The sequence below is a fragment of the Columba livia genome, chromosome 1 (assembly GCF_036013475.1).
Source record: "Columba livia isolate bColLiv1 breed racing homer chromosome 1, bColLiv1.pat.W.v2, whole genome shotgun sequence".
In the NCBI taxonomy this organism is placed as follows: Eukaryota; Metazoa; Chordata; class Aves; order Columbiformes; family Columbidae; genus Columba; species Columba livia.
In genome coordinates this window covers 73,349,141-73,362,385 of record NC_088602.1, presented here as the reverse complement: position 1 = coordinate 73,362,385, position 13,245 = coordinate 73,349,141, and the positions used below count along the sequence as shown (strand labels likewise).

Sequence of the window (13,245 nt, the reverse complement as noted above, 5' to 3'; positions counted from 1 at the left end):
TTTCAGCGCAGAAGGGCTGCCAGGTGTCCCGCGGGGCTGCTCGGCTTCAGCCGGGTCCTGGCCAGACCCGCCCTGGAGCGGCCCGGCCGGGGGAACCCGCCCGCCTTAGGGGCGGCCGCAGGGAAAATGGCGGGCGGGAGGCCGGGGAGGGGGCGCGGCGGGATGAGGCGGCGGGGCGGGCCGATGGGGAGAGGGGGCAGGGGCACGGCCATGGCGGGGGAGGGTCGGGCCGCGGCTTGAGGCCTCTCTACTGGCGGCTGCTGCGGGGGGTCCACGGCGCTGTAACCCGAAACCTCCCGCTCTGGCGGCGGCGGCGGCGGGCGGTGAGTGCGGTGCTGACAGCGGCGGGCGGGGACAGCAGCGGGAGTGGCGGCGGGACGCGCTCGCCGCCGACGGGACCGGGGAGGGCGAGGGATGCCTGGGGCGGGGGCTCCCGCCCTTTGTTCGCTGCCGGAGGGAGCGAGGGGGCAAAATGGCGACCCCCTCCTTCCCGCCCCACTGCATCTCCGGCTCGACGCCTCTGGCTTTGTGTGTGCCGGCAGCCCTGGCCGGGGTTGCCCGGGGGTGGGATGCTCCCCCTTGTGCCGGGTGGGCCACCCCTCCCGGAGGCCGGCTTCTTCCCGCGGGGTGCAGCGGGGCCGGAGAGCGGCAGATGTCCCCGGTGTTGCCTCTCGGGGGTAGCAGCCTTTCGAAACCCTGCACCGCTCAAACAGCACTGTAAAAGCTCACAGAAGCGGAGTTTGGCACGTCTAGGGGGAAACTTGTGGAGAAGCGCTTTTGCAAACAGCAGACAACTTCGCTAAAGAAGAGCGACGTTATTGTTTCTTACAAAGCACGGGCCAGTAATGTCTTTAATTATGCTCTTAGGAAAGCACAGATAAAAATGGAAAAAACGTGGCTCTCCAGCCTGACATTACTGCCTGAGGCCACAGCAGCTGTGCGGATGGAAGCATTTCTGTGAGTACTCCTGGCCTTTTGGGAGCCACGGGTGGGCACAGCGGTGGAGTTAGTAAACCTTCCCCGAGGTTTTAGTTTTCAAGAAATGCAAATATCACCTTTATATTAATTGGTGGACTCTTGAGTTTTTTGGTGTGCACGTATGCATTTTTTTGTGGTGTTTTTTCTTCAGCCTGCTGGCCTGCGGAGGGGTGAAGGATTGAGTGAAGGAGTGAGTGAAGGAGTGAGGATTGAGGAAGGAGTGCCTGTTGGAGACAGCAGGGAAAAGGCTGCTAAGGAATTGGGAGAAATACCGAGGTTTCACGAAATGAGGTTGTGAGTCAGTGGGATGGACGCTGGCACTGAGAAGTCAGGGGTTAAAGGTTCTCAAACGTTTCTGTAGAGTGCCAAGGGTCTTTCAGACCTCATGTACAGAAAGCCAGTTCTCCCACCCTTTGATATTGGCCATAAAATATAATCACTGCTGTAGCTAAGGTGATATGAACGTGGAGAGGCCATGTTAGGAGAACTCATGCAATGATCCCTGAGTCTTTGGATGTTACTTAGCAACTGTTAAGGAAGAGCCCGCAGGGTGTGACTAGCCAGGCATCCACAGACCACTAGTAAATGTTGCATAGGCAGAATACATGGCAACAATCAGGATAGACAGGCAGACTTTTTTTAAAAAGGTGACATTTTTAAAGTGAGAGAAACAAAGACTGATAGTGACGTTCTTCTTGTTTCTTCACAGCCTAGATGAAGGGACTGAGTGAGATGTACAGCTGGCAAGTATGGCTTAGAAACAAGTAAGATCCATAGAAAATTTTAAAGTAAAATACGCTAATTCTCTTCCTTGTTCCTCCCTCTCTACCTCTTTTTGTATTTCTGACAGTTTCTTCTCTGTTCTAGGCTTGGCATTGTCATTGACCTCTTTGGTGTACCCATAGGCAATTTCCTGCCCCTTCACTTTACCGTCTAAAATGGTTTCCTGCATCCTACAGGTAAATTTTAATTAACAGAGACAAAAGGGCCTCCAGTTTTTTGAGAGAGTTTGAAGAAGTCCTGCCTGAATGTTTCTGAGCGTTGTTCTGCTTCTCGCTGCTCAGCATGTCTTGGCTGCTCCAGCTCTGCACGCTCTGACCATGAGCGGCAATTCCTCCCTCAGCAACGTGAAGGTCTTGAGGAACCTCACCACGCCGGAAGACGGGGCAGTCAGAGTCACAGAGTCCATTGCTATAATTGTCATCGCTATTTTCATCTGTTTGGGCAACCTGGTGATTGTTGTCACCCTCTATCGGAAGTCTTACCTTCTCACGTTGAGCAACAAGTTTGTGTTCAGCCTGACCCTCTCCAACTTTCTGCTCTCTGTACTGGTGCTGCCTTTTGTTGTCACCAGCTCCATCAGGCGAGAATGGATTTTTGGAGTTGTTTGGTGCAATTTCTCAGCGCTGCTCTACATGCTGATCAGCTCAGCCAGCATGCTGACTCTTGGACTCATAGCTATAGACAGGTAAGCAGCTCTTTTCTAACGAAGGGTAATGAATTGCCTGGTCATTCCATAGAATGGCTCATTGGCTATTCATAAGGTTGAGAAGGACTGAAGTGGATAATGCTGCGTACCGTTGTAGTGTCATTTTTCCTTCAGCCCCTTGTGAAATTTTGATACAGAAGAAAGTGGTGTCATCAGTAATTTAAAATGCGGACATGCATGTAAAGTATTTTTTAAGCTATTTGTGGTATAATAACGTACTACTTGAGAAAGAAGAAATAATGACTTAAAATTCCAGATTATACCCCAAGCAGGCATGCACACATAGAGACAGATTTATTAGCTGCATGTGTGCCTTCAGACAAGCTTTACAGCCTTGCCTGCAATTATAATGGGTTATGGGTTATGGATAATGAGGGTAATGGGTTCAAATTGGAACACAAAAGGTTCCACTTAAATTTGAGAAGAAACTTCTCAGTAAGGGTAACAGAGCACTGGAACAGACTGCCCAGGGGGCTTGTGGAGTCTCCTACTCTGTAGACATTCAAAACCCACCTGGACACATTCCTGTGTAACCTCATCTGGGTGTTCCTGCTCCAGCAGGGGGATTGGACGAGATGATCTTTTGAAGTCCCTTCCAATCCCTAACATTCTGTGATTCTGTGATATGTATTTTTACATGTAATTATTTTTATAAACAGTGTCCCTGAGCCTGCTTTGAGGTTTAGAGGAAAGAACTAGATATCAACATCATTAAAATAAGGTCTTTTTTTACTATGTGTCTTTTGTGCCCCTGTTGACTCTTTCTTGTCCACCAGGTACTATGCTGTCCTGTACCCGATGGTTTACCCAATGAAGATAACAGGCAACAGAGCAGTGGTAGCTCTTGTGTACGTGTGGCTACATTCCCTCATCGGCTGCCTCCCTCCCCTTTTTGGCTGGTCATCTTTGGAGTTCGACCAGTTCAAGTGGATGTGTGTGGCGGCCTGGCATAAAGAGGCTGGCTACACTGCCTTCTGGCAGATCTGGTGTGCCTTGCTGCCTTTCATGGTCATGATGATCTGCTATGGATTCATATTCCGCGTGGCAAGGATTAAGGCCCGTAAAATCCACTGTGGTAGTGTCGTCATTGTGGAGGAGGACTCCCAGAGGAATGGGAGGAAGAACTCCAGCACCTCCACATCTTCTTCTGGCAGCCGAAGGAACGCTTTCCAAGGGGTTGTCTACTCAGCCAACCAGTGCAAAGCTTTCATAACCATCTTGGTTGTCATCGGTGCTTTCGTGATTACATGGGGGCCTTACATGGTAGTAATTACATCAGAGGCGCTTTGGGGTAAAAATAGTATTTCCCCTGCCGTGGAGACATTGGCTACGTGGTTGTCCTTTTCCAGTGCCATTTGCCACCCACTGATTTATGGACTGTGGAACAAGACGGTGCGCAAGGAACTATTAGGAATGTGCTTTGGGGATCGGTATTATCGTGAGCCCTTTGTTCAGCGGCATAGGACGTCGAGGTTATTCAGCATTTCCAATAGGATCACAGGTAAGACGTGTGGCTGCAAGAGTCATTCTTCCTCAATACTAGTAAGTAATGCTTAATGCCTGCATGTTCTCGGCATGTCTCAGGGCTCTGTAAACAAGGTAGGACGTTTCTGGTGGTTTCCATAGTCTTTTGTTGGGGTTATCACAGACACTTGAAATAATGTTGGGGGGGTTTTGTTTGTTTTTTGTGGTAGTTAACCTCTTTCTCCTACTCTAGTAAAATTTTCTGTGCAGGATAAGGCATAGTGATGAGGTTAATAATTTATTTTCTTCTCTCTGAATTTCTTCTTTTCACATGCCTACTATTTTGTGTTCTCCAGGTTGGACCACTACCAATAGTAGCACTTTTTCTTTGATGCCTGGCTTTATGCTGCAACTCTTTGAGAGTCACTGAAGTTACACTGGTCTTACTATTTCCATAAACTCAGTTCTTAGCCTTAATGGTGGTAAAGAAAAGATCATAGAGTAAAACTGTGTAAAAGAGTAGAAGTGTTGAAAGTCTGCCCAGGTTGAAGGCTGAGAGTTTCAGTTGCTCAGTTTGGTGTGGTTTTTTTGTTTGTTTTTAAGTAGCAATGCAATGGAACTCTGATTTTTTTTTAATCACTTTCCTGGTCCTGTTGAGAAGCTTCCAAAAATAAGACATCTTCATGGGGTCCCTTGCCATGTTTCATGCAGTGGCAGGAACTGAAGTTATTTAATTATGAAGTAAGATCTAAATGCAGAAGGAAAGGGAGAGCAGCAAGGCATCCGCTGTCTTTTCTGCAACCTGGAATCACTGGGACTCTGTCTAAATGAAAGTTCTGCAGCTACATCACAAGCTGCAAGGGCTCTCTAACACTTCTTCCTTTGGCAAGTCTGTGTCCAGGGTATGTTATGGACGAATACATTGGGAACTGAGGTGGGGAGGGAAATTTCTTTCCAAGTGAGAAGAAGCTGAGTGCTTCAAATTTATCAGGTGTCTTTGCTAGAGGCTGATAGGGAGCGGGGGGGGAAAGTCCCCAGCCAAACCCACAAAAAAAAAATCTCAAAGTGGCATCCAAAGAGAGCAACTTTGTGAGAATCGTTCCCTTCTTCTTTTGGGGGTTTGAAAGAAGCCAGGCATCTTGGTGCTACAGCCTTGCTCATGAGCTTCCTGCCATGCTAAGGGCCTGTTGCAGCTGCTGGTGGCTACCAGGTTATTCTCTCTCTAGAAGGTGTCTGGCAAATATCCCTGTCTCTATCAGCCTGTCTGGCTGATAAAACATATGCAATTGCAAAACGAGTGGGAGGGAGATGGTGCAGGTAGAAAGAATATTTGCCATATGGAAAGACTCCAGGGATACCTGAAAGCTGCTGTCTGGGTTTCTAAGATGGGAAGTCCAGAAGCGGTGTGCTCTGGATCAGCAAGGTAAGTTCTATACATAGAATAACAATTAAGGCAGTAGAGTGGGTATTACTGGAATGGGTTTTTACTACTGCAGATCCTTTAAACATTCATTGTGTAACAAGAACAAAACTCTTGCAGATTTGGGACTATCTCCTCATCTCACTGCCCTCATGGCAGGTGGACGGCCATTAGGAAACAGCAGCAGCACAGGAGAGACAGGTTTCAGCTGCTCACAGGACTCAGGTAACTAACAGTCTCTTGCTTTCTTTTCTTGGGCAGAAGATTGCACTGGTAACTTGGCAGAACTCTCTGGGATAGCCTGTATTTACACACACAGATGTCTCTTGGTGAGTGGATGACATAAAGCATCTGTTCCAGCAGTTACAACAAAATTGCTGCAGTTGTTTTTCGAATTTCCTTGCCCTCAATATATTTCCTTGCAAAATACTGTTTACTCTGAAGAATGATGGCCCTCCCTTGATAATGTGTCCGGGGAACAGGACTCACTTTTTTTTCTGCCTTTCTCTTCTAGCTTTTTTTGTTCTTCAGGGACTTTCCTTGTATCCACAAGGAACAGAGCAGCAAAGTTCTGTGGAGAAGTGTTTCTCTGTTACCTGGTTTGTAAGAGACCTTGTCTTGTTCATCCTGCAGTATAAACATAAACACTTAGGGTGGTTTCAGCTTATGATTTTATCATTACTTAAGATCTCTCAATTGAAGATGGTTTGGAAAAGGCAAAAAGAGCTCTGATGATAATTTTCTATCCAGAACTGTAGCTAGGTTTTTCTGGAAGTTAATTCAGCTACCACTCCTTAACTGCACTGCAGTTATTTAAAATAATATTTCTGCTCCAGAGACAACAGAGGGTTCTAAAATTTGCTTGATTTTAGAGGTTTGTTTCTTATTTTTGTAAAGGAAGTCTATGAAGCTGGATTTATCTTGGTAGTTGTTTCACACTGGTAGATTTATGCCTGTTGTGGGTATTCTGCAGCTATCTGTGATAAAGGAGAACAGCATCCTGGTAAACCTGACTTGGTTAAGAGGGTGTCGTGTTGTCATCTTGTGAGGAATGGTACTGAGCAGTTTAAACAAATGAACGAACTACATACTGAATGCTCTTAGAAGTGCCACTGTTTGTTATGGAGAGAGTACAGTCCATAACCTGGGAATGGATATACAGTGATCCACTGTGAAATACTGCTTCGTTGGATGCCTTTAATGTGAGGAGCTGAAGAGCAGAAAGAAGTTGTAGCCCTGTTCAGTGCTGCCTCCTGCAGTACTTGATCCTGTGGCCTGTGATGCAGTTGTGTTTTTATCTACTCTGGTAAACAGAAGCCGGGCTTTTCGTGTTGTGAAAAACAGATGAAGTAGTAGGAGAGGAAAAAAATCTGAGTGGTGTCAACTGTACACGAAATATTGAGACCTGAGCCCAAATTGCTAGAAATGCTGCCTTAAGATCAGTGATTCCAAGGACAAAGATCCACCCTGTAAGAATAAAAGGCTAGTCTCTTCACTAGCCCCATCTGAAAAATTGCACTTAACTAGGGCATTAAAAAATAGTGCTAAAATTCTGCTCCATGGAAGAAAGTATCTCCTCCTTCCTTGTGCCACCCCTCCATTGCACACTACATTTCCAAGGAGGATCCGGTACTCTTGGAGATAGGCAGGAGTTTACTGTTTCCAGTAGACAGCCTCAAACCAGCTGATCCACAGAACAACAAAGTCTTTACCTTATTTAGGACTGTGTATTAGGGCAGCAGCTCATTCTCTTTCTTGTGTGCTGGAGGGAGACATGACATAACACACAAGTTTCACCTTAAAAAGTGTATAACTTTGCTGACAATTCATTGTGATATAGCAAAGGCTAGACCTACGGAGAAGTATGTTGTCTAGAGGTAAACCCCCAGCGATGTCTTTAAATTTCTGTAAAATGGGTCCTGCAACACCTCCTTGTCACAAAAAGAATAATTTTGGGGATCAAAAGCAGTCAAGTGGGTGAAGAGGGATGTGAAGAGGGATCTGGATGAGTTATGAAACCTACAAAGGCTCTTTGTCCTAGGCCTGTTGTCACATCACTGGTGTAAACGGACTGATAGTAAAGTGTCACACATCGAATGTGTGCAAGCTGAGTCTTGCAAAAGCAGCTTCCCTGAGCACTGAGCATCCCCTCGAAATGCTTGCTCTGCTTCTCCCTTGTAGAGCAGAGACCAGCATTGCAAGGGCTGTCTAAGCTGCAGCCTTGTCGTATGTGTGAAAGCATTGCAGACATGGCAAGCTGCAATTGCCTCATGCTTGCAAACTCTGTTTTATATTGGAAGGGTGCAAAGCAAATGCAGGGAGGTGAAATTAAAAAATTACTCCTGAACTGAAAAAAATAACTCATCGGACAAAAGTCATTCCTAACCAGCAAGGGATTTTTGTGTGTTAAAATACACTTCAAGAAAGTCAAAATAGGTTATTAGAGACAAACTGAACTGAACAGAAAAAAATCTCCACATTTCCATCCAGGTCTGATTACAAGCATGACATTTGGCAGCTATGGTTGTCTGCCTCTCAGGCAGCCATTGTTAGCCTATTGTCTTCCTCAGGAAATGGGGAAAGTTGCCCTTAACTTCACCCTTTATTTACTGAAGGTAAGGTTTCACTTCTGTCTGCTGTCCCATTGACATTATAAGCTCTGCAGCTGAGCATTTTGGAGCTGCTCAAGGTTTTAGATGGCTAATGAGAAAAGATTGCCAAATCCTTTCTGTGAAAACTCTGACCTCATTCTTTTTCTGTGCAGTGTTTAATTCAAGCTGAAGTTACTCACAAAAGCTGGGTTTAGACATCTTTGAAGGAACTGCTATAGACTGAAAAGTTTTTGCCACCACTTAAAGATTGTACCCCGGTGTTAACTCTGTTTTGCTCTTACGTTTGTTTCAGGAACCGAGACAATGCTTCTTGAAGATTATAGCTCAGATGGCCTTCATGTGCCGCACTGCATTTATCCTCCTCGAAGGAGGAGTTCGGTGACTTTTGAAGATGAAGTAGAGCAAATTAAAGGTGGGTTTAGGGGTAAGTATGGAAATGCTCAGATCTAACTATATTGCCTTAAAACCTATCTGACCACTGCTCACCTTGACAGACCTGACCATTTGTGGAGGTACAACAGAAAGTAAGATCAGGTCTTTCTTCCAGTTCTCAAGTAGCCACAGACAAGGACAAGAGTCAGAAGCAGGGATTCCCTGTATACCTGTCATTTATGTTTCACAGCAGTCTCCTCTCTGCAATTCCCCTCACCTGGTGGCTGTTTTCAGTCTGTTTTCTGTTCTTAAGGAACACATTTTTCTGCTCTCGTACTTTGATTCCATCATCCCAGTGTTTCTCATTTGCTGCCTCATCTCAGCTTTGTCATTTAAATTCTTCCATTTACAGACCACAATGGTTTGAATATAATTTCTTTCTGTTTCACTTTTTAAACTTAACTTTTACTTCACTTAGTTTACTGAGTATGTTTCTCAGCAGATAAAAGGGTGAAAAGAGATGAACCATATACACTTTTTTTTTTCCCAGTCAACTCACTTGTTGATTCTGTGCTAGCAAAGTGCTACTGTGATCATCTGTAAAATATGGTAAAGTTGGTTTAATTTAAGCTGATAGTTACAAAAATATGGATTAGAACACTTGATGATAACTGTATTTACTAAACAATAAATAATTGTGGACAATAGAAAAATTAGCAGAATGCATTTAAGAAGCAAGTAATAGTAAAACCTGTCTGATTTTTTTATGATTCTGAAATAATGAGAAGACTCGTATGTGGAATCTTCTTTTCAGACATTTTGGCAAAACTCACTCTTGCCTTCTTCCCAGCATAAGCTGATTATTTCTTTGGACAAATACATTACCATACATTTTCAGTTGTCTTTCTGAGTGATTATGTAGAGGCAGGCATTTAATTTTTTTGCAGTTTAGTGAAAGGTCTTAGTGCAAAAGGTCCCCCAGGTTCAGCAGTCCTCCCTGGTATGTCTCAGAGTTTTCAGGATCTCAGAGATATTAAATTATTTCAGTTTCCTCATTGAAGGATTACATTTAACATGAACACCTGTGTTGCCCAACATATTGGTGGGTAGAGAAGTATATAGATGCTACCAAAGCAATTACGTCAACACTGAGGAGCAGGTGTATCCAAGGTAATAAAAGGTTAGGAAAAGTATACCACTGTCTGCAACTGCAATCTTCAACCTCTCCTGGCATGGAAAGCTCTACAGCCTCCGTGCTGGAAATGGAAGTGGGTCCCACAGTGTGGCTGGAACAAATTTAAACCTAAAGACAGCAGACTGCTGGTTTTAATAACTACTTGGAAGAAGCCCTTGGAATTTGGGGACTGTTAATTTATAAACACAGAGTCTGGTGTTTGGGCTTCAAATGTGTTATGAAATAGCTCTTAAACTGCACTGTTCATATCTATGAAGTGCAAGATCTTAGTCCAAAAGCACTGGGAACCCCTGTAAGGCTGTAAGTTGTGCTTACAGTAGAGGAATGACAAATTGAGGGGTTTGTTCTTGTCTTCTGCTTGAATTGTTGCCTGATGCCAGACAATTCCCATTTTCTCTAATCCTGGACTTGAGGTAGTAAGCAGAAAGCAGGCTATTGACTTCAGCTGGGTACAAATTCAGACCAATAAAATCATGTGTGCATAGGTTCAGATTCAGAAAATCATTCAACACACACTTAACACGCATTTGTGTGTAAGCACTTTGCTTCATCAGGTCTGATTTTTTTTTTTTTGCTTGAATTGGAGTTAATCTTTCTCTGCTTGACCTATCAAGGTCACTCTGAAGCTTTGTGTTCAAAGAATGGTTTGGGAACCCTGGGTATCATTGGTTTTGTAAATGTTCTCTGTAGGGTAGTTATTTTGCAGAGGGCATGATCATAGCTGTAGGAAAGGATCAATATTTATCTTCAAGCATTTGTGCAGCCATTCGGATCAAGCATCTATTTTCTTATATGTTGTTTTTTGTTCTTTTTCAGAAGCGGCAAATAATTCTGTTCTTCATGTAAAAGCTGAAGTCCATAAATCTCTGGACAGTTACGCATCTAGTTTAGCAAGAGCTATTGAAGCTGATGTGAAAATCAGCTTGTTTGGGGAAAGCGCGTTACCAGGAGCTCTGTTCCCTGTGCGGACTCTGCCTGGAAGCAGCATGAACACACGGCGTGGCATCAGGCCCCATGCTAGCCAAAGACTTCAGTTGCAGAGCATCGATGAAGGGGGTATTTGACAGGAGCACTGAAGTAAGAAAACACAATGAAACCACTAAGTGGGACCTACTACAGCTGTTAGTGTTTCAACAGAACCAGGATACTTTGTCAGGATGTTTTTGGTGTTTTTTTCAACACTTGAAAAACAGCTCGATTCTGGTACTTATATCAGCATTTTACAGCAGTATTTGTTTACGGTTTAGGGGTGCTATTGATTTTTTTGTGCTATGTCTTAAATCTATCACACAGCGCATAGGAGTGCAGGGTTTGGTGTCATCGACCAGATCATTGAATCTTGGGTCCAGTACTGGCCAAAGACGATACAGAAATCTAAAAGGGAAAGTATGTGCAGTGTTACATTCCTTAATGCATTGATCTGTTTCTGACCAGCGGGATGATCAGTTTACACTCGATAGCTGGAGTGCATGGGCAGGAGGTGGTGCATTGGATACTACACACGGCCTTACTGTCACAAACTCCATAATGATGGAGCATGAACTTCACTGAGGGACAAAACCTGAACTTTTCAGGGGGCTCATGCAGATTATGGTCCTCCTTACCCTTGCTAGCAGGTATTTCTAGCTGTTTAGCCATGAGAATGCTAGAGCTGAAACTGGATTGTGCATTGCTTCTGTGTTATGACACACCAGCTTCACTGGATGTAGTGGGTGGGAGCAGACCTGTCCTGGAAATACCACAGAGAAGGTATTTGAGGACATCATCAATGTAGAGTTCTTCAATGCAGAGAACTTCAGTTCACTTCCCCGGTTTTGCTTTCACTAAAAGGGCGCGCTATGGCTCTGATAAGCTTGAAAGGATATAAATAAGGTGTTACCACTTCAGTGACAGATTCAGGATTTATGTTGTCTAGAGAGAAAAGTTCTACAAGTTTCTTACTTTTTTAATCAGGAGGGAATGTAGTATTTAAACTCATTACCTCAATGCATATATTTCTTGGCGTATTAATTCAGTAATCTCTAAAATAAGAACATTGGGGACTTCGTATTGCACTTTGCATATTCTTCAGCACTGTACAGACATTGCCTTGTCAGGCCTTTGTGAGAGGGCTGGTCAGCCCTGCTTGCCAAGGAAGGGGAGCCCAGCAACAGCTGAGCTGCTGGCAGTGAAACAAGCTGCAAAGGTGGAAAGGTTTTTGGTGACGAGAGATGAGGTGGATCATACAAGCATGCCCGGCTTGAAGTGCCTTTTTGTGCCTTCCTGGCCTGGCCCCTTCCATACTTTGTGGGGGTTACAGCCCTGCCTTACTGCTCATTTCAAAGAGAGGGAGGCATAAGTAAGATAATTTCTTGGATGTGCGTCAGTAGCAAATGGACTTAAGGACCGAGGATTTGTGTGTGTTTGCGCTGTGTCTGCTTCCCCCATACTTCCACCTTTCCTCAGCAGCAGTTTGTGTGGGTTTTTGCTGCAGACTGGGGCAGGATGTTTCCATCTCGGCAAAAACTGTGTGTTCACTTGTTAAATTATGGCTGTGTGTGACTAACTTGGAAGCACAGAAGGAAACTGTTTTGGAGGCAGAGCCTCAGTCCAGTACTGTATTTAGACATCCTATTTGTCTGTGTTCCCAACTCAGAAATATATTTCAGCACAAGCTGATGTCCATCTCTGGACAAAGCCACTAGACTTCATGAACTAGTCTGAATCCCTTTACATTCCTATGCAAGGTTTAACTACATGCTTAAAATTCAGTACATGGTTTGCTGATTAAGAACAGGCTCTTAAAGCAAGAACACTTAAGCACCCGTAAGGTGGCTCTTTGCATAATGCAGGAGTGAAATTACTAATAATGGTGAGGTCTTCTCTTCTGTATTTTTTGCTTCTAGTGTGTTAGAGAAATTGGCACCTGTGGGCACTCATTTAAAAAAAAAAAAACCAAAAATTAAAAATCCCAGTATTTGCCAGGAAATGCCCTGCACTGGAGTCATTATTGCTATAATTATCATTACAATCACATTTGCTCCTTGTACTCAGCACTCCTTAAGGTATAGATTTGCCTGAAGTAGCTTGAACTATTTTATCTGTGTCCCTTTTATTTCATATTCCTGCTGCAAAACAAGTGAAGTTGTTGCTGAGTGTGAAAAGGGCACACATCAGTATGAGTGCATTGTGGTGGAGTTAAGTCAGTGCTAGCCCAAAACTGCGTATATTTAGGAGGAAGAATTCCAAGGCGCATGTGAAAGCACAGAACTGTTAGTATTGTTTAAAAAGCACGTTTTTCACAAAGGTACTGAGCCAAATTCAGCCTTCAGGCAGGTTGGTGGAGTTGCATCAGTTTACATTGTGACTGAATTTGGCTGCCAGTGTTAGTTTCACTAATTGTTATTTAGTGTAAATGTTGTTAGTATTTTTGTACACGCATTATAACATTTCCATAATTCTGTTCTTACCAGAGTTATCTCACTTGAATTTTCATTAACAAAAGCAGTAATTAAGAAATGCACACATTTCGTAAAAAATGTATTCTTTATGTTAAATACAAAAAAAAAAAAAATTCAGCTGGTAGTTGTCCATGGTGTTTGTTCATGCTGCTGTTATTTCAACTTAAATTTATTTCTGAATAGATTTTTGCTTTTAAAAGTGGACACATGGCTGCCAGTGCGCCTCCCTGTGCTCCCTCAGGCAGGAGTTAAATTAGGTAAAAATCGATCATGAT

General features: G+C 44.0%; 1 protein-coding gene across 7 annotated transcripts; it reads left to right on the top strand.

The window, feature by feature from the left end:
* Nucleotides 1-13,087, top strand: GPR161 (G protein-coupled receptor 161). 7 transcript variants are annotated; one of them, XM_065062649.1, is made up of 9 exons: nt 185-323; nt 868-957; nt 1,688-1,742; nt 1,846-1,937; nt 2,043-2,446; nt 3,244-3,968; nt 5,472-5,576; nt 8,256-8,375; nt 10,347-13,087. In XM_065062649.1, the coding sequence occupies exons 4-9, from the start codon at nt 1,917-1,919 to the stop codon at nt 10,592-10,594; spliced, it is 1,623 nt and encodes a 540-aa protein (XP_064918721.1). In that variant the 5' UTR covers nt 185-323; nt 868-957; nt 1,688-1,742; nt 1,846-1,916; the 3' UTR covers nt 10,595-13,087. The 7 variants fall into 7 exon arrangements, with proteins under 7 accessions (XP_064918701.1, XP_064918721.1, XP_064918717.1 ...); XM_065062645.1 differs by having other exon boundaries at nt 8,256-8,387; XM_065062629.1 differs by lacking the exon at nt 185-323 and adding an exon at nt 1-23 and having other exon boundaries at nt 1,846-2,446; nt 8,256-8,387.
* The last annotated feature ends 158 nt before the right edge of the window (nt 13,088-13,245 follow it).